The 23470-nt window shown below is 53.4% G+C and overlaps 1 protein-coding gene across 1 annotated transcript; it reads right to left on the reverse strand.

Annotated features, from left to right (window-relative positions):
• Positions 1–977: 977 nt before the first annotated feature.
• PITX3 (paired like homeodomain 3) lies at positions 978–23060 on the reverse strand. Its single transcript, XM_086751809.1, has 4 exons — positions 22809–23060; positions 8572–8712; positions 3541–3746; positions 978–2539 (listed from the first exon to the last, which is right to left on the reverse strand). The coding sequence occupies exons 2-4, from the start codon at positions 8678–8680 to the stop codon at positions 1976–1978; spliced, it is 879 nt and encodes a 292-aa protein (XP_086607935.1). The 5' UTR covers positions 8681–8712; positions 22809–23060; the 3' UTR covers positions 978–1975.
• Between the last annotated feature and the right edge of the window lie 410 nt (positions 23061–23470).

A 23470-nucleotide genomic window follows, 5' to 3' on the forward strand; every position in this document is an offset into this window, starting at 1 on the left:
GAGCAAAGAATAATTTTGTTACAGTGAAGTTGGGCTGACATCTGTGACTACTTCCAGCATCTGCTCAGCAATACCGTCAGCAGCAGCTGCTCCCTGTAGAACAGATTTTGGCAAAGACTGAGTGGTTCATATGCTTTGCTTGTGAGGGACTCCTTACTGTGCCCTAGTGAGGATCCCTTCTTAGCAAAGAACTTGCTTCCTCTCTGCATGCTAACAACATTGCAGAAACTGGGTTTATGCCAGGTTTGCTTGTCCCATTCATCCAAGTAAGACAGTTTGTTGTGGTGATGGGTTGTGGGTTTTTTTTTCCGAAGAGAAAAGTAAACTATTGGGGTTGTGCTTTCCTCTTGGAGTATGTGTCTGATGAAGGGAAAGGAGGCTGCACTGGGCAGGGATGTCTGCTCCCCTGCTGTACATGGAGCTTCCTTCGACCCTTGGAGGAACCCACTGCATCCCTCTGCGTTGGCTGAAGCAGCAGGTCCCCCTGCTGCACGTACATCTCAGGAGAGCTACCTCTGCTTTACAGCTTTCCCAACAGAAACTGCGCAGGGGCAGGCTAGCAGGGCAGGTTGCTGCAGCCGGCCTGTCCCCTAGAACTGCTGTTCAGAGCAGGAGGGCTTGCAGTGGCCCCCCTTCCCTGGGCTGCCGGGAGCTGAAAAGCACTGGTCCCATCCAGCATGGCAGGGGAGCCTGAGCCAGGAGAGGCTCAAACTTCCCGCTGCAGTGGGTGCATGCAGACAAGGAGCAGGGAGGGGGCTTGTTTTCCCAATCATGCTGTGGGCTTTTGCTGTCCTGAGGAGCCAGGTGTTTGGTTTGTAAGTGAGGAACAGAGATGGCTCCTCCAAACCTTGGGCTCCAGTTCTGAGTCCAGCTGCCTTGTGCTGGTGCTCCCAAGGCTCTTGCCTGGGCTGCTGGCACTTGACTTCGGAGTCTTCAGACACAGGTTCGTGCTCTTAATAACCAGACAGGCAGAAGCCTTAAAGGGATTGTGCCAACTTTTATTTTATTATCTTTTTTGGAAATGGGATTTGGAGAAGGGAAGGGAAGGAGATGTGCAAGGGGGAGCTGGTTGTTGCAAAGGGGGATGCTTTGGATGTACACCGGCAAAGGTGTTCCTGTCTGACTGGAAATGACTGGAGCAGCAAAGCATGACAGGCAGGATGCTGCCTTGGTGGATGTGCTTGCTTTACAGGGCTTCTGGTTTTAAGGTCTACTTTGCAGGTTATTTCATGTACAAAACAAACAAAAAAAAAAAAGGCATATTTTAATGTCTATATATGCATTTGTATATATATAAGATATATACACACACATATTGTATATCCTTACAACTCCCAGTTCCTAAAGGCTTCCAGTCTGAAGGGCCATGCATATATATGCATTATAAAGAGAGATGCCAATCGACTCTCCAAGGCTCTCCTTACTGGCTGTGTGATAAGTAAGTGGGTAAGATGTTTTTAACTGAAATCTCACATGTGTGCAGAGAGAAGGCGTCTGCCAAACACCAAATGGCAGCTTCCGTGTTTCCCTGTCCCTAACTGTTCCCTGCAGGGGTGGTGTCGGATGCCTGTGCTGCCCCGAGGATTTGGGGAGCTCACCCCTGTGGGGCTCAGAGGGGCAGATTGAAACACACTTGGTTCTGCTGCCCATGGGTCAGGCACCCTGCATGTCAGGGCTCCTATTTCCCCGTCGGGCTTCCAGTAGACTGTTTTGGTTTCTTTACCACAGAGGAGGAGGTTTGGTGGGCAAGAGGGGAAGGGGTTTGGGAGGGGAAAGACGGTCAAAATTCACCATACAATAGTTAGACAAATCTTCGTAGAGGTCTGTCTGCCTGCTTGCCGCTCTCTCTCTCTCTCTTCGCTCTCTTGCTCTCTTGTGTTCACTCTCATTCTCTGCAGGATGTACGCTGTTGTAGGGCTAAAGGTCTCCTCTTGTCAGGCTAAGGTCAAGTCCCTGGTTGGCAGAGGGCAGCCCTTCATACGGGCCTGTCCACGGCATATTGGCAAGGGCTCAGATTGGAAGCTGCTGTCTGCACTGCCGGGTAGGTGAAGTTAGCGTGCTGCTTGGCCTTCAGCCGCAGGCTGGCCAGGCTGGAGTTGCATGTGTCCCTGTACATGTAGGGGCTGGCTGTTGAGGCGTAAGGACAGGCACTGGATGAGACAGCAGAGTTGAGGCTCGGGCTGTTCAGGTTGTTGATGTTTCCCAGGTTGTTGAGGCTGGAGGCCGGTACTCCAGTCACCGCGGAAGGGACCATGGATGAAGGCATGGTCATCGAGGCAATGGAGCTGGGTGGGGAGAACATGGGCTGGGAGGAGAGGGGACTGACGTTCATGGAGTTGAAGAATGGGAAGCTCTTGGCCGAGAGCGGGCTGGTGGTGAGCCCCTTAGTGGCCCAGTTGTTGTAGGAATAGCTGGAATACATGTCGTCGTAAGGCTGCATCAGTCCATTGAACTGGGCACCAAAGCTGTTCTTGCACAGTTCAGCCTGTTGGTTCCTCTCCCGTTTCCTCCACTTAGCTCTGCGGTTTTTGAACCAGACCTAAAAGAGAGAGAGAGGGATGGGATGGGAATCACTCTGGGCTGTCTTTGGAAGGGGCCTTGCCCCATTCTCTTTGCCCAGCAAGGTGAAAGCTTTCAAAGAACCAGGGATGCTTCCAGGGAGCTGGAAGGCTGAGCATCAGGAAAGGGTTGCAGCAAGATGTCTGGGCTGCAGGGTCATCTCTCAGTGAGAATCACCACCTAGATCAAAACCCAAGCACTGCCATTTCATAGTGCAAAGAATAACCTGCCTTACTCAAATGGATGCCCTTTATACGGGGAAAAGGGAGGAAAATACTTGCTATATTTCCAAGTGACCACAGCCCAGGAGGAGGGGTTGAGATTGTGTGACTGGGGAGCAAAGTATTTGCGGGATGTGGTTTGAGAGCTGCCAAGTTGCGAAAATAACCTCTCTTGTTTTGACTTCACCTCAGGACCAGTTTGGGATGAGGTGTTAGAAGTCTGTCTTCTAACAGGGAAATCTGTTGGTGTTGGAGGGACTCAAACAATGTAAGTTCCTAGAGCATGGAAGCTGCTGGAAGGCTATTCATGGTGCTGCTAACTCATATTTCTAGTAGCAGAGAGAAGCTCTCATTCCAGCTGGAGCCCTGCCACACTACGCCTGTGACTGCACAGTAGTTTGGGAACCCCAAAGAGTGCCCTCCAGCAAGGCTAAGGCTGGGGGACAATGGCACTGCAAGGAAGGGATCTGCTGGGTCACGGCAGTAAGATCTGCCTCTGTGGGGCAGAGCCTGGGCTTTGCATCTTTCTATGTTGTTGCAAGGTGGCACTGGTGGGGAAGGGACTACCAGCACGGGATATGTGTGTGGCTGTATATGTCATATCTTTGGTGTAGAGTCTGGTGAGGCATTTTCAAGACAGGGAAATTTTCTAGTGCCCCTAATCCCTTCCTTGGTTTGGGGACAGCTTGGTGGTTTCTATCACAGCTGGCTTCCTTCCCGCAAGCTCGGGCTTGGGAAGGTGGGAGGGTTGCAGTCCTACCCGGACTCGTGCCTCTGTCAGGTTGGTCCAGACTGCAATCTCCTCCCTGGTGCTCATGTCTGGGTAACGGTTTCTCTGGAAAGTGGCTTCCAGCTCCTGGAGCTGCTGGCTGGTGAAGTGAGTCCTCTGCCTCCGCTGCTTCTTCTTGAGTGAGCCGTCTTCAGGGTTGGAGTCGTCTGTCTGGTTTTGCTGGGACTTCTCGGTGTCTGTGCAAGAAACAGAAAAGGGAGAGATCCCCTAAGTTAACTCGGGGCTTGGGTGCATTTGGGGAGCCTATCCTTGGGGCAACCAGTGCATGCTCAATGAGGTCTCCTTCCGCTGTGGCCACCAGCAGCTCCAGCTGCACCCACAGGAGTGGTCCCGTCTCCCTCCCTTGCCCTTGTGAGCAGACATCCACCCTGCACCAAAACCAACAGCCCCTTGATGCAGCACGGCTTGCCCTCATTTAACTGCTGTTTCAGCTGCCAGAAGACTGGACTTGGGTTTTCCAAACTTCCAATCTCTGGTTTTCAGTTGTCGCAGTTAAGATGGGTGATGGTGGCAGAACTTACCCAGGCCAGCAGTTTCCTACTCTGCTTTCAACTCTCTGCCTAAGGCGCCCTTTAGAAAAACTGAACGGGAATCACCACTTAGGACACAGCAGAAGATCCAGTAGTGGTTTTGCAGTCAAGTGATGGGAAAAAGCAAATTAGCAATGTTAGCAAGTTGAGGCTTTTAACTAAACCTGAGCAGCACAAATTTTTATCCGTCCTCCCTTATTACTCCTCTACCTTCTTACTTAGGTGTATTTCTATTTTTTAAAAGTAGGAAAAGGCCTCTCTTAGACCTTGCCATGAAGTACTCCAGCATCTCCCTGTCCTTCTGTCCCTGCCCTCCTCCTCATTTCGAGATCCCTTTCCTAAAGGCAGCATCTTTCATTTTTTTGCCCCTTAAACAAACATCTTGAAACTCTCCAGTGGTCATACTAGTATCTAACCGAAAAGTACAACTCAGCCTCCTCCTAGGCATTAAGCCCAGGCCTCAACGCTGAGCTTTGGGCTGCCGTGGCTGGAGGTGCGCAGCCAGGTATTTCCCTGTGCCACAGCCCCTCCGGAGGCTGTCGGTACTCTGAAATGGGGTGGAATGCAAATATAAATATCTTCCATCATCAAAAGGATCTGTCACATTTGAGCACGTGGGCAATCTATGGAGGACAACTACAGAGAGGAAAGCTACAGTATGTGTTTAATTCTACTGGGAACCAAGAAAATTCACCATAGAAGAAAATTATTCCAGTGAAAATAAAAAATTTATGATGTTTGTTCACCGCTTCCTCCATCTGATCTAGAAGCAAAGGGAAGCAGTTCCAACTGAAAATCAGGTTTTCAGCAAGGAGGGGAGGTCTTTTACAGTGGGAAATACTCAGCTAAACTAAGTATAAATTATTGCAATAATTGCAGTTGCCAATCTGCTGTATCTGGGAGAAGAACCTTTAAAAAATCCAGGCATCACTCTGCTGAGATTCAGATTAAAAAGATTTTTTTTGTTTGGTTCTGGTTGTTAAGTGGAAATTAGCTTAAAAGGCTTCAAAGTCCAGAAAAATCCTAACGTGCAAAGTGTCTTGTACAGCCCCTTAAAAAGCAAGGAGGCAAGAAAACAGTAACTTGGGATACAGCTGGGTGAGTAGGAGAAGAAGAAGAAGGAAAAAAAAAAAAAAAAAAATAGTTCCTCAAGTCAGGTGGATGTGCTCTGGAAAAGTATGCCCCATAAAAGCTAAGTGGAAGAGAGAGTCTAAGGGAGAGGCTGAAAAGCATCAGAGCCCCAGCAGAGAAAGGACTCGGCTGCAGGGCCGTGCTGTACCCAGCAGCAGGTGCTTTAATGGAGCCCTGCCCTGGGAGACGCGTCCATCCCAGGAATCTGGTGCCATTACCCTGTTCCCGTGGCAGTGTGTTAATTCAGAAACTTCTCTGTGCTGTTCCTGGGAAAACCCTCCTTGTACCTGCCTTCCTCCAAAGGGAGCAATACTGGAGTCACGGAGAGCATTTGCAGGAGAGGCACTCGCTCTTCAGGGAGGAAAGCCTGGGTGCAGTTAGAGAAGGCTTGTTTCTATGGGTATGCGTTGCTTTAGTGCAGCAATGGGGGTTCTCCACAGGCTCCCCACCAGCTGCTTCTGCTTCTGTGGCACGTTTAATGCTACCCACCAGCAGGAAGGCTCATGCAAGGAGAGCGAGCTGGCTATTGCTCACAACAGCATGGTGCAAGCTGGTTCTGCTGAGCAGGAAGATGCCATCTCTCATTCCCTGGACCAGTTCTTGTTTCCATCTAGAGTATACCCACATGAGAACTTTCCCGGTGCGTTCTTGAAACAGATGAAGCCATAGGACCCAAAAAGTGGATCGACAGGAGCTGGCTGTGGTCCTGTGGTACTCTCCTCGTTCCAATTAGCATCTTCATATGGAGATCTCGTGTTCAACAGAACCCTTGGAAGCATGCTCTTAATGCAAATCTTTTTTATAGTGGTTCTTGCCAAGGAGACAAATCTGATTTCTGTAGCTCAGTGCTCTAAGCCAGTGTTGGAAGAGGGAGATTCCTGCATTATCCATCTCTAAAACAGATTAAAAAGGGAGTGACACCACCATGTCTGAGCTAGTTATTAGGAATGGCTCAGTACAGACGCCAGGACAACATTTGGTTTGTTTGTTCATCTGCTAAGTCTGGGTTAATTAAAAGCCTGATGCATACAGGGGATATGTTCCCACAGGAGCCCTTGACAAATGCGGATTTCTGAAGGGGCTGCTGCGAAGCAGGAGGCTGTGCCCTAATTGGGAGCTCCTGCTCAGGACTGCTCTTCTTCACACAGGAAGAAACTATAGTGAGAGGGAAGGAGCCAAGGTACCACTGGCTTATGGGCTGCATCTGGGCGGAAGACCTCACCAAGTATCTTGCTTTGGTATTCTTCTTCTCCATACCTTCTGATGTAGAACTTTCCATAAATCTTGTGAAGTCCAAGGAGATGTAGGAATCCTAACTTTGAGCCTGGAAAAATCTTTGCAGCTACACGTTCCTCTTATTGTCCTCTCCGTTTCTGTACCTGCTACCTGTGGCTCTTTCAGAGCACTGCTTATAGAGAGCGTCATCTCCGTTTCTGCTTCTTCTCTAGGCAGGAGAAAAGGGTCCTCTGTAAATGGCGTAGAGCTTGGGTGTTGCAGTGGGGACCAAAAGCGTGACAACACAGGGAAACAAGGGACCTAGCAGGAAAGACAGACCCTGTGGGTGCCCTGAATCCATGCTGAGAAGAACATGGGGAGATGCAGGGCAGTTCCTCACCTCCTCCCTCCTTATCCTAGCTCTCCTTCTGACCTGTGCTGCCTGATGAAACCTATGAGAAGGGGACATTACAAACCTTGCCACGCTGTCGGAGGACAGTCGGGATCTCAGAGAGCTGAGCCCAGGCAAGCAAGGTTTGTGCTCCCTTCCTCAGGATCTCTTACTCTGCAGATGAAGGAAGCAGAGCCAAAGAGGAGGAGGGAGGCTGCTCTCTTGAGGAGAGGCAAGAAGTGCCAGAAGTGCAGCCCTGTCCTGTCCCAGGCAGCCCTTGGTGGCACACTCTGCTCTGCCTGGCACCAGTGACGTGTGGCTGCCGTTGTCTTCTCTGGTGCGAATGCACAAGTGCCCGCCTCTGCATGCAGGTAGCGCTGGCAAACACCCACCTCCCAGAACCATTTTATTCCTGACTGTTTTAAGACAGTGGGGAGTGACATAGCCAGGCACCCAGCATTTATTGTCAACCCAAAATAGGTCGTGGAATACATCTCGTGCACGTTCGCCCACTCAATGAAACGACTGCGGTCATAGCTGGAATTAGCTGCTCACGCCTAATGGAAAAAAAAGTCAGCTCCTAAATTGGCAGTTCTGCAGCGTGCCAGGGTGGCTTCGATCGGGAAGGCCACTTGAATGGAGACGACCGCCGTGCATCCAAAGCAGCTGACGAGGAGCTGCTGAGCTTGGGGATGTGCCCAACTAAGGTACGCGTGCAGTGGGGAATTTGGCGGGTGGATTCTCTGACCATAGTTATCCCAGCATAACCCCCTTCATGATACTCGCTCTGGGGAATTTCAATCTGCATCATTATGCTTATTAGCTTTTGCATGTGGGTGAACCTGGAGGCTTTACGCGGGGAGCAGCAGGCTGTCCCCGGCCTTCGCCTCCCTTTGCACTGGCACTGGCAGGGGCAACTTTGCATTGTCCTGCCACATCCAGAGCAACGAGAGGTGGAGTGGTCACAGGACAGATGCAAAATCCAGGGAACGCGACAGCATTTGGTAGCCGATTTCTGAGCAGATGTAAATGGTGATGTTTTTTCTTCAGAGCCTGATAAAGAACGCAGTAGGCTTGGGGTCTGTTCTGCCTTTGGGAATGGTCAGAGGCACCTCCTTGGGGCAGGAGCAGCCTGCTGCGGAGCCTTGCACCAAGGCACAGGTGACCAGGCTTTTTCAATTAAAGCAAGGGCAAGAGAGTATTTCTCTTCCTTCTTATTGCCTGAACTTGGAACGTTCAGCCCAAGGTTAACCTATAGCGTGGAAAGTTTCAACCCAAGCAATTTAAAAAGAGGTTAAGAAAAAAAAAAAAGGGCAGTGTAGCCTGTGCCTTGGATGAGATTTCCCATGTTGTGGGAAGAGCTCCCCTGCTCTAGAGACTTGGTTTAGGTGAATACAATAAAATCTTGGTCGGGCAATGACCTGGCTTGTCTGACTGCTGCCTGCCGCACGCTGTGCCCTCTGCCAGCGGTGGCTTCCTGCAGCCAGGGCCAGGCATCGGCAGGGTGGTGCTCTCACCCTCCTGATGGCTGCCGTTGCGATACGCACTCCTATGCTTTTCCCCTGCTTGCTGGGACGGCTGTGCTGCCGTGGCACTATGCTGGCTCGCAGTAGGAGAGGAAGCTCAGCGTGTCCCCCAGGAGCACTGCAGCTGGCTCCTGCAAGCCACTGGCCACCTGGATCTACCTGCAAAGATGGCTCAGGGCCTCTCTTGCATCTTGAGCCTTGCACTCACCGCTGTGGTCTGGCCCTTTGCAGCTGTGCTCGTGTTGAGGGGTTCCGGAGTCCGAGAGAGACAAGGCTGGGCTGCGAGCCTCCGCATCTGCCAGCAGGTTGAAATCCATGGGGCAGGGATGGGCGGCGGAGGAGGAGGAATCTGAAAAAGCAGCAGGCACAGGGTGATAAGGGAGATAAATCTGTGTGGTGACCTCTCCCCACCCCCTCCAGGAGGGACTTGCCAACGCTTGAGGAAAGGTCTAGGAAAAGCAAAGGATCCATGTGTGATCCTTGGACCCCTTTGAGTTTCCTGGCTGGAAAATGGATGTGCCAGGCTTTCTGCTGAGCTTCCCTATAAATCAAAGATCATCTAGTGACACTTCTATTTGCAGCCTTCAGAGAAAGAGCCTCCAATTTATAGGTGACATTCAGACTGAAATAGCAACACCAGGGGCATGCTGTGTAACAGAGATCTGAGGAAGTGGTTCTGGGCCAGCCAAGGGCTGTTAGCACCTTCCCCAGACATCCCGCCTCTCCCATCCTCCCTGCCTAGCTTCCCTCCTCTTTCTCCTTCGCTCCTCCAGAAACCGCTCAAGCCCAAGTAAAGCTGTTCAGAGAGCACTAATGCAGATGTACATGCACGCATCCCAAAAGAAAAGCACTCCTGTGCATGGCAGTGATAAGAATGCACATCTCCCTGCACAGCCACTGTGTAAATGGACTCCTCTGGGGTACGTAAGGACCTCTGGAGCCTGAATTAACATGGGAATCGCATTACACACCTTTGGGTGTCTGGGAATGAGTGATCCTGGCTGCAGCAGTGGCTCACTTCCAGCCTTAGGTCATCCTGGCTGAAGGCTCCCTGTGTCCCCTCAAATGACTGTCCTGTGCCCATGAGCCACCTACCCTGGCTGAAAGCATTCCAGCTGGAAAGCTGGCGGTGCTGCTCCCCACAACTGCAAGCACCACTGGGACTCCTCTACCACCTCTTTCCACACCTCTCTGTTCCATGATCAATTATTCTCATCATATTCTTCCTTGGGGTCCCCACACCCTCCACCTATATTGCCCAGAACAGCTCGGCTGAGAGCACCACTTTGTCCTGGACCACACTGTGCGCTCATGAAGAGGTAGGCGTGAAGCAGTAAGTGCTACAAACCACATCACTTTGGAAAGGTGAGCTGGCCCTGTGTTAGCCCTCAATCTGAGTTTCAGATCGTAACCCTGCCATATGTAGGACGATGCACTGCCACCAAAGCAAGTGTAATGGTTTCGGAAGGCTGGACCACTCTGAGGGGACCACAGCAGCTCCTGAAACTCTGGTCATCCCAGCTAATATCTCACCTTCCCAGCTAGGGAGCCTCTCACTCTAAAGCCAAATAGCAGCTGATGCACCATGCTGGGATCTGGGACCCCTGCGTTTAGGGGCATTTGGACCAGGCGTTTAGGACTTCCAAACTGCAGGTAGAGGTCAGCTGTCCTAGCTGGTGAAGGATTGCCCAGTCCCTCAAACCCATGGCTGTCGAGGAGGGAGCTTGCTGAAGGCAGAATTTCGTCTGGACTGTGCTAGCGTTTAGACATGTAAACAAGAGATTAATCACATAGCTGTTGCACCTCCTTTGGAGGTGGATGACAGTGACTAAGAATGTATTTTCAGAGCTGTCTAAAACGTCCTGTCAATTTGAACAGGGCTGCCGCCAGGGCCCTTGGCAAGGCTGACCCCTGTACCTGCAGCATGCTTCCCAGGCACTGGTGAGAGGGTGGGGAGCCATTTCTAATGGTTATCCGCCTGATTTCTGCAGCATATCTCGCTCACAAAACCCCCAGCAGTTTCCCTTGCTCTCCCGTTTGCTTGACCTCCATCCCTGGCCTTTCCTGGGCACCGATGAATTTGTCTCTACACCAGCCTTAATCAGTGCTCTCCGAAAGCAGCATCTAATGAAGGGACCTGGTGCCAGTTTCCCAGACTTTTGCCTCACTCCAGGCTTCTCCTCTCCTGTGGGAGAGAAGTGGCAGGGGCTCCATCTTTGCGGTGAGGCTCGTTTCCATTTCCACCTCACGGCAAGCCTGACCTTTGATGTCCGCTGGCTGTGTAAGCTCCTGGCAGCAGCAGGGCACAGCCCTGTTGCTTTTTGCCGTGTGTACGTACACGAAGTGATGTGACAGGGGCTGTGTTTTCTTTAATACCTTCGCATGAAGTAGGGGGGAGTCCATCTGCTGCTGATATTGCCATGGCTTTTAGCATTACTCTTGGAATTATGCAGAAACGCGCAGTGAATTAATTCTGTGGATTAAGTCTTGATTAAGATGTGTGTCACTTTGCTGTCTCAGAATTTATTAAGAGCCCTTCTTGAGGCGGCGGCAGATGGAATTTCTGCCCAATGTTTGTAGATGATAATTTCCCCTCTTCTACAGCCATTTGCATACGATTGCATCTGTCAAGCACAATTTCCTCTCTTCTAGGGCTTGACTCTGTACTGGACCAGATTTAAGGAGGAATTCAGACTCCTGCTGTAACTGAAGGACAGTGTCCTCCAGCACAGGGTCCTGTTTGCTCCGTGACTCTTTTTGTGCATCTTGCGCTGCTTTCATCTGTGCAAACCAGAGCAGAGATGGGAAAACCAGGGGGGACTATTTTACAGCTGCTTCCATAGGTGTTGATGACAACACGAGGTACAAGGCTCATGGGAACCCAGTCCTGGTATTAAAAATTCACACCCCATCTTGAACCACGCAAGTGCAGGGGTTACGTGGTTGATCCAAGCCGCTGGGCACAATACAGAGCGCTTGGCCTGCCTCAGAGATGCAGCAAGAACCTATTAAAACTGGTTTTAAACAGCAGCCCATATTCTAGTTGGAACTGGGACTTGCTGCTCATAACTAGTTTGCTTTTTGAACTGAATTTAAAACCAGGAGGATTTCAGAGAGATTTCATATGTATATATGTAATTACATATCTATTGCATGTGCCCTACATGGCAGCATCGAGAAAGGCTTCTCGGCTCGCTGAGCAGGTCACAGAGAAGCAAAAGCAAAGGGAGAGGGGGATCTGCTCAGCACAGTTACGAAGGACTGCAGGAAAAGTCTGCGATGGGGACAGCACGTGAGCTCTGTACCAATGTATTTACCCAAAGGCAAGCCCACGACGCTGACACAAAAGGCTGCAGGTATTATTCTAGATTATACAGCCCTTTTGGATTTAATTAAAGGAGCTTTCTTCCACGTTTGCTAGATCTTGCTGCTGTAGGCAGAGACATTAAGAAAGTCAATGCTAAACCTTCCTGGCATTTCTACTAAGTTGTTTGCCTGGTGTCAGGGAGTTACTGAAACTGGCACCTCAAAAACATCTTTAGACAAAATAAAATTTATCATCTCCATCTGAGTTTTCACCTCACTTTTAACATAAAAACCAGTTTCTTTAGGGACAGCTCCTGTGCTAGCAACATGCAGCCAGGCTTGTTCCAAGGTTTCAGTTTTGTAAAACTAGCCCTGGCTCCTAGCCTGCTCTGGCACCTGTAACTCCTTCCATCGATGTACATAATTGCTCCTGAGATAAAGGTTCCCAAATCTGTAACAAACACACCTTTTCTTCCAGCTGCTGCCCCTGTGCATCTTTTTCCTTGTTCCCGCGCAACAGTGCTGGCGGCTGCCTCCGCAGGGCCCTCCAGCCAGACAGAGAGCTGCCATCCCTGTCCCACGGGCACAGTGGAGGGCAAGCGGAAGAGAGTGGCTCTGGCTCTAGGCCTTTTCTCCTTTCAAATCTACCCTCTCTCTATTTCTGCATCAGTGCCAGGCTACCCAAGCCAGGGCCACTGGGGCAGGAGGAGGAGGGCACTTTTACACGAGGAAGGCAACCTTATTTACCCAAAAGGAGCAAGCGAGGGTCCCCTGTGACCTCTTTCCTGGTTCTAAGCAACACGCTGCTCCATCACCTGGGAACAAAGATGCCTTTGCTTGTTTTTTTTGGAGGGGTGGGAAGGAAACATAAAGGCTGACTGTGAGCCAAGTAAGGCTAATTATAGTGGTGGCTTTTGTGATGTGGATGTTGCCTGCTGAGATTTGCCTTCAGATTGACAAGTGTGTGCTGCCCAACTCCCTGCGCTCCCATCAGGGAGCATGCTGCCTGCTGAACCTGCTTCAGCAGGTTGATCTGGAGGGGAAAAGCTGTCTCTTGGGTTGTTTTGACATTATTTGGCTTCCCATGCGCATGCAGGGACCTAATACTTGGGATCCCTAGGCAGCAGCACACAGACCACTGGTGACCCACAGGTAGGAAGGAAGCCCAGCTGGCCGGGCTCCCTCTGGCAGATCAGCACGGCACCATGGACCTGTGAGCTTCCCCCACTGCCTGTGCCCCCCGCCCGGGTCAAGGAAGCTGCAGCCTCTGCTTGGGATTGCTGATCTCCACAAAGGGTTCAGGGTTATCCCTCAGGCTAAAAGGTGCTCTGCAATCAGTTGTGGAAGGCAGTGTCTTTTCTTTCTTCCATCCCCTGAGGTGAAGGTATGATGTTACACTAGATGTCTTAGGGTCAGAGGTGTCTTTTCCTGCTCTATCAATCCCAGAAGTCAAACTGCTGGGAGTAACTAGATTCCCGATGGAGTCTGGCTGAGTGCTTCACTCCTCTCATGCTCGTGTTCCCTGTGTGCTGGCTTACTTTTAGCAGAGCTAAACATTTGGGACTCTATTTAACTGCACATTTTCAGGAAGATGATCTGCGCCTGTACTTTGGTCCCCAGGAGGGGCTGAGCTAAGCTGGAGCAGCCCCTGCCTCATATCAAAGGGGAAGGGGCTGAGGCCATGCCTGCCCCTTCCTGGAAGAGCATTTTATTATCCAGATCCATGTATTTGTTCAGGGGATGGTGCCATCATAGTGCTTGCGGGCTGGGTTTTCAAGCGCCACAGCCTGCATGGCACATGAATCACGTGGTGACCTGAGAGCCAAGCTCTCTTCACCAGCTGATACGAGTGCTGCCTGTGAGGGGCTCTTTCCCTGCAGCTAGAAAGCAAAAAGGATGGGACACAAGACAAGTTAATCTCCATTTCCTCAAGACTATAGAAGTACAACTATGGCGAGACCTGGGTCACCCGCTGCTAAACATCTCAGTGTAGTTTTAAGTTTCTAATCTTAATGGAACTGCAGCAGGAACCAAGAGTGACCATTAATCACTGGAAGATAAACAGCAGCAGCCAACCGGTGACCCAGAGTACAGAGCCATTATGGGACAGGAGAGCAAGCTGCCTGCCTCCAAAAATTTCAGGCTGTGCACAGGCCAGGCTGGCTGAGCAGCGCTTTCAGGCGCACACTCAGAAATGCACCATCGACCTCCAGCAAGGGCTGAGTCACAGGTTATAATAAACTGTATTTCTCCATTTACTCCTTGCAGTTGGACACTAACCCCTGAGCTCTGGTGCTGGGTGGTAGTTTTGTAGAGGTGTGTGCTGCTTTGAAGCCTGGAACGTGGTTTGGGGGTTTTTTTCGCCCCATAAGTAGGAATTGCCAAAGCTTTCTGAGGCATTTGGTATCTTATTCCTACCAGAGCAAGTTGTTTCAAATTGCCCCATTGTTGGGTTGGCTGGTACTGGCCCCTGGGCTGCAAAAGCATCGCCAGCAGTGCACTGTGCCATGCTAACCGCAGCAGCCCGGGCCCTTGCTTCCTGCCTTCCAGGCAGCACAGGCTGGCTTTCTGAGGAGGGTCTCCAGGCTGACTGCATGACTCCTCGAAGTAGTTCCCAACAACATAAGGAGAGGATGGGGAGTTAAGGTGCTGTCCCTGACTTGGCTTATGGTGTAGGTAAAAGCACTCAGCTGTTCTGAGACTCCATCCTTCATCTCAGGAATTACGTTAGTGAGCCTATCCGAGCTGGAAGAGGCAATGAAGCAAAATTCCTTTAAGTGCTTCCAGATCCTCAGATAAGAGGTGCTAAGGAAAGGCCCAGCCTTGCTGGACACTGCCTAATGCATTCCCCGGGGGCTGGCGGCAGCCTGCAAGGTGAGAGCAAGCCACTCGCTTCCTCCACGTCATGTCTCCAGCTGCAGAGGATGGCAACAGCTGAAATATCTGCTCTGGGCAGCAGAGGGTTAATAAATCGCCGGTATTCCAGAGGATTATCACAATGGAAACGTCCCAAAGATTGACAGCTCCATACCCATGTCCGCAGCAAAAAAAAGCCCACAATGGAATGTGTCCTGTTCGCTTATTTGATGGGCTGCACTGTGCCCCTGTGCCGGGGAAGTGCCCTGTTGTAACCGTGCCTGTACATCATGCATTGTCCCCCCCGACAGGTGCGTCTGCGGCCCCTGGACCGGACCAGTGCAGACCCCGCTGAGCTAAAGCGTAGGGGTCTGCAGAGACAGGGTGATGCGCTTGGGCTTGGCTTAAATGAAGCTATTTGCATTAGTATCTTTGGACTCCAGTGCTGCCTTTAGCCAACCTTGTTGGTTTTCGAAATGGCACCCAAAATTCAGAAACTAAGAGCTAATCCTAACACAGAAGGGAAGTCCTGCCAGAATTTCTGCAAAGTTGTTTTTTTTCCCTAAACTAAATGTTTATGCTGCTTGCACTCTTGTAAGCATTGCACAGCAGGTCTCGCTGTGTCCAGCTGGGTTTTCTGGTATCCCTTGAATGCCCGGCCTCAGTGGGGCTTTCAGCACCTTGGCTCCATCAGCCAGGACTGGGATTTTCTTTCTGACAGGCTATGCAGTTATATTAATAAAGCCATGCTTTGTTATGGCTTATTTTGTTTGTTAGGCATTGCAACAAAATAAATCGGCGAAGGCTCAGTCTTGCCTGAACGAATTGTGATTGCACAAAGTTGCTGGTGTGGTGAAGCTCCACGGTGCAGAGTGCTGGGAGTGCGAGCACAAGGGAAGAAAAGTCCTTTGGAGAAATTAATCCCTTTGCTTTGGGAAAGGGAGAAAGCAGACTGATTTCAGTAAGAAACTCTGCCTGAGAGAATCTCACAACCGAAACAAAGGACCAGCTAAAGTGGAGCGCTGCCGTTTGCCTGGCCCAGATGTACCGATGTAGCTCGTCCCTGCCTGTTCTTGTCCGCAGCCGAGGCAGGCTGGCGTCAAAGCGACTCAGGCCAGCACTGCAGGATCTGCCTGTGTCTGCATGGGAGAAACAGCTGCACAGCCACAGCCTACGAGGGACCATGATCTCCCCTTGCATCCGCAAGCTGAGCAGAAGCAGAGCCAGGAGTGAGACAAGAGAGCTGCAAACCAGGGTCCTGGGAAGCAGTGAGCGGCGCAGGCAGCCTGCCTGCAGCCTGGGCGCCGGGCACGCGCTGCTCGCGCAGCAGCAAAGGGCAGCAGGGGCTGGCATCAGCAGATCGGTATGCGTGGCTGTATTTATTTGGGCGATTGTATGAATTTGACTAATTATTCCGGCAGTCAAAGGAAACTGGCCCAATTCCTGTGGGGGCTGCACTCACAGCAGCACAGTGGAGTCATTTCTGTATCTCTGTGGCCATAAAGTTGGCCCATTTTAGGGAGGCTCAGATAGCGAGATCAAGGACTGGAGCTGTACGACTCCAGCTCCTGTCAGGAGTTTTGTATGCAGATGGAGGGTAGCGGATGACTCAGGCGTTACTGGAGATGTAAATGATTCTCACAATTAGTAAACAAGCTCAAGAAAGCCCCTAATCAAGCGGGTGATGCACAGGGTTGAAGGTCAGGAAGGATCCCGCCATGCCGTCGGCATGTCACACCCTTACGGCTAGCCGACCTCGGTGCACTGTAGAGCTGCCGGCGTCCGCCATCCGTCAGCACTTCTGCTAGAATTCCTTTCTGGAGAAGTTCGACTTGATCATAAACATTTGTTCTGTGACAAATCTTGGCAAAAACAGCAGCTAGAAAGCAGCTTTTTCTAAGGGGACGGGGGGGCGTGCTGGATCGTTGTTTTAAAACAACCTGGCAGAGCCCAGAGGGTTGCAGGGCTACAAAGGGAAAAGCAGCGACTGCTAAGGGTGCCGTGATGGCCCCGCCAGCCGCCACGGCCAACGAGTGGCTCTGTTGGTTAAGGCAATGAGAGCCCAGAAGCGGCCGGTTCGCTCTGAGGGATGTGTTGTCTCACAGTGCAAACCCGCAGTGCCGGAGGGAGCCGATGTCTGCCGCGCCTGGCTGTAAGGCTTCCTGATGATTTGTCTTCTTTTTATTTTTTTTCCCCCCAAGCAATTTATATTAAAAAAAAAATTTAAAGCTCTCTGGCAGGAAAACCCTTGCAGGACGCAGGCTGCCGTGAATAAAACAAGCAGATGATCTCAGCCCGCAGTATCCCTCCCCTCTTTCTCGGGATACTGCGGCTGGTAGGGCTGGCTCCGGGAGGGATGCTGGAGCCCGCTCCCCCCCACTCCGACTTTATGGACCTTGCAACATGCCCTGAAGGTCAGCCTGTTTACCCAGACATTGTTTGAAGGGGACCGAGGGAGGCGATTAGCCCTCCCCACTGCAAACACTGCGGGGGTCCCATCCCGCGGCGTTTTGCAAGCGGCCTGCGCTGGCGGGATCAGGCCCGCAGATCGCCTGGCTGTCACGCTGCTTGCCCGCAGCAAACGGTTAAATCGTGTGCATCGGGGGCAAAGAGGAGGGCCGGCGGGTCGGCGAGCAGGGAGGGCTGGCAGCCCTCCGCCCCGCGAGAGACGCCCCGTGTCCCTGAATTGGGGGACAAAACAGACATCGCAAGCGACAAAACGAGGTTTGAATTTCAGAATCCTGAAACACGCTGTGCTGCCTAAGGATTGCATACAAAGTCTGTCCCTTCCTTTTTTTTTTTTTTTTTTTTTCCCCCCCTTAAATCCTTAGTTTTTCCATCTGCTGGAGGCTGCATCCCATGCGGAGCCTTGGGAGGCAGGCAGTTTGGGTGGGTAGGAGTACGAGCTGCAGAGCCCTAATTACTCATCCAGCCTGGCCCTCCGGCAATCCCATCAAAGCGGTTCAGAGAGAAAAGGGCCGGGGCTCCGAGAGGGAAGCGAGCTGTCTACAAACGCTGCTGTTGGGATCACACCGCCTGCCCGCCTGATCTGGGGACGGGGACCTGCCCCCCAGAAATGCCTCTGCCTCGCCCAGCCCTGTGACAGCCCGCCAGCAAACTCACCGGCAGCTCCAGGGACTCCCCCTGAGGCCTGGGACCAGGGGCACGGCTGAGCTCAGGCACTGGGGTTTTTTGAACACTGGTATTAAAACCCACCCGACACAAATTAAGCTGCAAAACCCTTTTAAATGGGAGACGTGAGTGTGTATCATTTGGCACTTTGGAATCTCTCCCTGCTTAGGTACAGATCTATGTCCATGCTGATCGTTATGGCTCGATTCATTTAACTTAAAGATTTAGATTTTATTTTTTTAAATAATCCTGGTACATCGAGTCCTTTAGAAAGTCTTACTTATTTTATTTTGGAGCAAAACTTCCATTAATTTACTTTAAAAAATAACCTTGCAAGAACTGCATACAACCCCCCCCCCAAACCAACCCCAACTTGTAAAACTGGAAGTTGGGATATTGTGGCACCAAAAATAAAACTGATGGAACAAAAAGGGAATTTCATGTGGTTTTCATTGTCAAGTCTAAGCTCAGAAACAAACAGGAAATAAAAATGGCTAAAACAGAAGAGATTTCTTTTAAAGTGTGTTCAAATCTAAGTGGGGAGCTGCTTTGTTCGGGAGGGGTTTTCTGTTTATTTGTTTTTCAGAAAGAGGAGTAAATAAAAGTGTCCACACACAGACAGATCAACTTGATTTATAGTTAAATTCTCATGCTTCTTGCTGGTCATTTATAACAAGCTTTTTAAAGAAAATTAAACTTGCATAAATAGCAGCATTGGAAGGGGCAAAAAAGGTGATGAGGGGGTACTTCTGCTTGAAATTCGGTTTAGGAGAAGAAGGAACAAAGAGGGAGAAAAAGAGGCAAAAGTAACTGCGAACTCTCCAATTGTTTGTTTTATTTCATCTTTGTACTTTCTCAGTTTTTGCAGGCAGCTCTGCAGGTGCTGAGCCTTCCAGCCTATGCCATCCCACCAAAGCTCCCCAAGTAGCAAATAAATGCGTTCATTTAATAAGAGCAGTCTGCAGGATGAGGGCTACATGAAACAGAGCGGCATACGTGCTATATCCTGCAGACAGAAGTGTTTCATCACCTCTCGGGTTTGGGATTGTGGAACTTGTTTGATAGGGGTTTACAAGCAGGTGTCTCAACCACAGTAGCTCTGATGGGGATTTTTAGGGGTTAATTTAATGCAGGCAGGACCCAACTCCCCACGAGATCCCCAGCAGCCACAGGCCCTGTTCATGCAGCTCAAAACACTCTGAATAGCTGAAAAATCAGATGGACAAAATTAATAGCAGCTTCTGCAAATTCAGCTCTGGTTTCCCTCCTCTTTTGCACTAGTTTACAGGGTGTAAATGTTTATTTTCTGGTGGAGTTGCAGTTTGGGAGATAGCGAAGAGCATCGGACTGAGGGTCAAGGGACAGTATTTCTGGCTCAGATCAGACCAGGTAATTCTGCCAGAGCTCAGTTTCTCCTCTGCGCAACAGGGATATTTCTCTTCAGCTAAGGCATCCAGGGAATGGATACGGAAAGGCTAGGTAGCTCCCGAGGAGAGACATCGTAAGGTGCAGCTCTCCAGAAGTGAGGGCTCTGAGCTTGAACTTGTACCCTGCAAATCAGCAGGAAATTTCCTGTTCAGTGCGCGAAGAACTGGCCTTCTTCCTAAATGTGCTGGGCAATACTCTGGCACTGGCGGGGAGGGAAGAAGGGGACCTGCTTTTTAAAGCCTAATAATAACAGAAATGTTTTTCAGCTTCTGCCCAGCTAGACCTCCTAGTTCCTTCCTGAAAACAACTTTTAATATTTCATTGTTGCTGAAAAACAGCACATCCATTGCTAACCACCCCACGGGAATTCGTGGCTCTAGGCAGGCTGCCGTACCTGTCCTCCTCTCGGGTCGAAGGCAGACGAGGATTTCGAACAAATCCTTTCCCACAGAAGTGACCCCCTCTGCGCTGAGTCCAGCCCCAGTCCCTTATGCTCCTGAGCCTCCAGGAACAGTCTGTGGACTCCCTTAAATGCCCCAAGGAAGCCCAGAGCTAATAACCAGCTTCATTCAATTCCCAGTCACATTATTATCCAATCTGCCAGAGGCATTAATATTCAGAGGTGAGGCAGGAGGAGGCCAGGGGTGCTGGCAAGAGGGAGCGGCACACAAAGGGGAGGAAGGCAAGCACAGCGTGGCGGGCTGGCCTCAGAAATCCTCTTTCTCCAGCTGTCTGAAACCCCAGCCCAGTTCAGCCGGGTGTTGACAAGATAGGGTTTTTCTTACAGCCTCAGCACTAACTTCCATGCCAGTTGGTGGAGGCTGTCCCCCTGCCAACAGCAAATGCCTGAGCTTGGCACAGCCCGATGCTCTCGGCCCCTGTGGCCCACAGCAAGAGGGAGAGCTTTGCCCCCTCTGCCATCAGGCCCTAAGTAAATAGCAATCTCCCATTTTCAAACAGGCAGATACTTGCTGAGCCTGCTCGGAGATGCCACAGCCTCCCGTTCTGATCCCCCTCCCTCCACAGTCCCCCGGTCTCACTGCCTTCCTGACACAGGGCGCACAGCGTGAAACCACCGGTTCTTCTCATCTGGGACCAGGTACCTCCCGTCCCCAGAGCCAGGGCACATGTGCCAGGTCACGAGACAGACCTCATGTCCCCAGCTCATCTCATCTTCCTTTTGGAGCAGCCTCCGAGATCGGGTTTCTGGCTTTTTCTTTTTGGCAGTCTCCAAAGTCAGCCTCACCTCTCAATCTCAAGGTTTTGGGTAGCATCTGACAAACAGAGAAGATGCCACTCTTTTTTGCTGACTGCCCGTAGGGTACATTAACCAACACTTCTGCAATCCAATCACAATTTTAACATCTACTAATTGCCTGAATTAAGCCCTTGTAGAAATGTAATAGATACTAAGTGAGGCTTGCAACTGTTTCTCTGCCAGATAAAGATACTGTTTTTTAAACTAGCGCCTTGGACAGGAGACAACTCAGTTATGGGGATATAGATGGGCTTTCACCGGGGGAGTATGGGCTGCAGGTCTGAGGCCACTGGTGCAAACCCAGTAACACCAGGAAAAAAAACCACCACCCTTGCTCCAACCCTTCTCCAAGCTGTCAGGAAAAGACATCTCTCCGTAAGGGCTCCCTGTTAGGGGTACTGGGCACCGTGCACCAGCTTGCTAATGAAAACCAAATCCTGCTCCGCTTCTGCAGACATTTGTGGAGACTGAAAGCAGCTACCATGCTCTGTGGGTCCCTCAGGAGCCAGCAGGCAGCTCTTTGTCCCTCACAGCACGGCACCATCGAAGCCTGCACAAACACCCATTCCTCTGGCTCACCGACAGGCTGAGCGGCTGGGTGGGAGCACAGGGAGCCAGGGAGACCCTGATCCCATTGCCAAAAAGGTGGTCCTCTCCCGGCCTTTCGAAGGTGGGACAGGAACAGGGGTGACACCGCTGAAGGGCATCTTCCTGAACCGCTGCTTTTAGCATCTCCCAAAATCGCAGAGGGGATGAAGCAGTTTCATCCTCAGCATCCTCCAGGCCACGGGCCAGGCGTGGAGGACCCACTTCTCTGGGGGATGCCAAATCCCCTCTTTTTTTCAGCACTGGTCTCGGCTTAGAAAGTGCGCACATCAGGACCCATCGGTCGGGAACCGGCCTCCCGCTAAAGCGAGGGATGGGGAGGCGGGCGAGGGACTGATTTTGATCCCCGCACCGCCAGCTCAAAGCATCAGCCGGGTGCGGGGGTTGGGGGCTCTCACCCGGGCTCTGCCGAGCCCCAGGCTTCTGCAGCAGCGTGCCCGCTCCGCGGCCGCCCCACCGGAGCCAAACTCCCGCAACCCGCCGGGCCGGCTGGGAAAGGTGCGCGGCGCCCGGGAAGCCCCGTCCTGGGGGCTGCCGCCAAGCCTGGCTCGCGCCAGCGCCTCTGCAGGGGGCAGAGCCACGCCCCCGTCCCCTCAGCTGTCCGGCCGCAGGGGCGCCGGGAGAGGGGCCGACAGGTGTGGCCCGCTCGGCGGCACCGGGCCCGCCGCCCCCCCGGGGCCGCTCTAGCAGCTGCGGCGTCGACCCCTGCCTGGGCCGCCCTCCACAGCCGGAGCCGCCCCGAAGAGGAGCACGGGGAGAAAGAGAAGGGGGTGCCGCGCCGGCGGGCCAGCCCTTCCCCCGGAACCGCACTCGTTGAGCAGGGAATAGTCGGGGGAGCAGCCGGTACCGGGCTCCGTCGGGCGCCCGGTGGGACGGAGGGACGCCGGTTTGCACCGTGCGGACAGGCTCCGGCGCCGGGAGGTCCGACCGCCGACTCTGCCCGCAGCCTCCCCCGCGCCGGGCAGCCGCGCTCCGCCGGGGCAGCCCGGGGCTGCCGGCGGAGCCGCCGCGGGGCTCGGCGCTTCCCCCACCCCCGTAGTGCGGCCAGGTCTATAACTCCCCGGGGGAGCCTCGGCCGCTGGGGCGCAGCAGCCCGCGGGGTCCCGGGACAGGTTGAGCCCCGTCCGCGGGGGCCGGCTCGCCCTCTCCCCGGCGCTGCAGGGAGGTCGGCTCTGGTGTAAACAGGAGCCGGCCCGTTACATAAATATCATTTATCCAACTGTCCAAAAGCCGTCGGACTGCCTTCCTCTTCCCCGGCGACGGCTGCCCGCCGCCCTTCTCCCCCGGACCCCGCAGGCAGCTGAGCTGCAGCGCCGTTATTCACAGCGAGCCCCGGCTAATTTAAACAGCCCTTGCCCCGCTCGCCCGAGTGGAAAATGCCTAAGTTTAGCAACTGCGAGAGGCTTCGGCAGCTCTTGCCGGGAGGGGCCCGCCGCGGCCCCGAGGGGGGACCGGGGCTGCGGCACCCCGGCGGCGGCGGGGGACAGGGGTCGCCGGACCCCGCAAGGGCAGAGCGAGGGAAGCACCGCGCCGCGCCCCGCCGCCGGGCGGGCGGCGGTCCCGGCAGCGCCGGGGAAAGCTCCGCCGCGCACAGCCCCGGGAGCCGCCTCGGACGGCACGGCAGGGCCCGATGCGCCCGCTCGCCCCCTGCCCCCGGCTGCCGCCCCGCGGGAGGCAGCGGGGCACGGGCCTCGGGCGGGTGTGGGGCAGAGCGCGCCGAGCCGCCCCGCCGGGGATGCTCTCGCCCCGCGCCAGCTTCGGAAGGGCTGCGGCCGGCTGGCGCCGAGGGGCTCACGGGGAAAACAAGTGGGGAGGGGGGAGAATCCCACCCGGGAGGCGGGGGACGGAGGGGCACTTACAGCGGCTCCAGATGCGGGCTCGGCTGGGCGGCTTTAATCCTGCGAGAGGGGCGAAGCTGGCCCCCGCCCCGCGGCCCGGGCTGCTCCGCCGCTGTCAGAAAGTAAATCCCCCCGGCTCCTCGGGCACTCTGCGCCTCGCTGCCGGCCCGCGGCTCACGGGGAGGGCGGAGGCGGAGGGCGCCGGCCGACTGCCTCCCATTCACCCGGGCCATTCACTTTATGGCGGGCGGCCGGCGCCCCCCGCCAGCTGCACCGGGCGCCCCGCTCCCGCCCGCCCCATTCCAGCTGCGCGCCCGCCGCCGCCCGCCCCGTCCAGCACCGCCCGCCCCGGCCCCGCCCCGCGCCCCCACCGCCCAATCGCCCCGCGCCTCATTTACATCTCGCCGCACCCCGTCCCCCGGATTCGCCGAGGAGGGCGGCGGGCCCCGCCTCCCCCGCCGCGCTGGCCCCGCCCCCGTCCCGCTGCAGCGGGGCCGCCGCCGGGCGGGTGCGGGGCGCTGAGGTCCCCGCTCTGCCAGCCCCGAGGGCACATGCGGGGTGTCCATCTGTATTCATGGATGTGTGTGCACTGAACGTGCTGTTGTCGTTGCTGCCGTTACCGTTGCCTGCGTGCGTCGTTCACTGCTCGGCGATCCGGTACCCCGGAGCCCGTGCTGGGCATC

This window comes from Chlamydotis macqueenii, chromosome 7 (assembly GCF_036417535.1).
Source record: "Chlamydotis macqueenii isolate bChlMac1 chromosome 7, bChlMac1.mat, whole genome shotgun sequence".
NCBI classification, from domain to species: Eukaryota; Metazoa; Chordata; class Aves; order Otidiformes; family Otididae; genus Chlamydotis; species Chlamydotis macqueenii.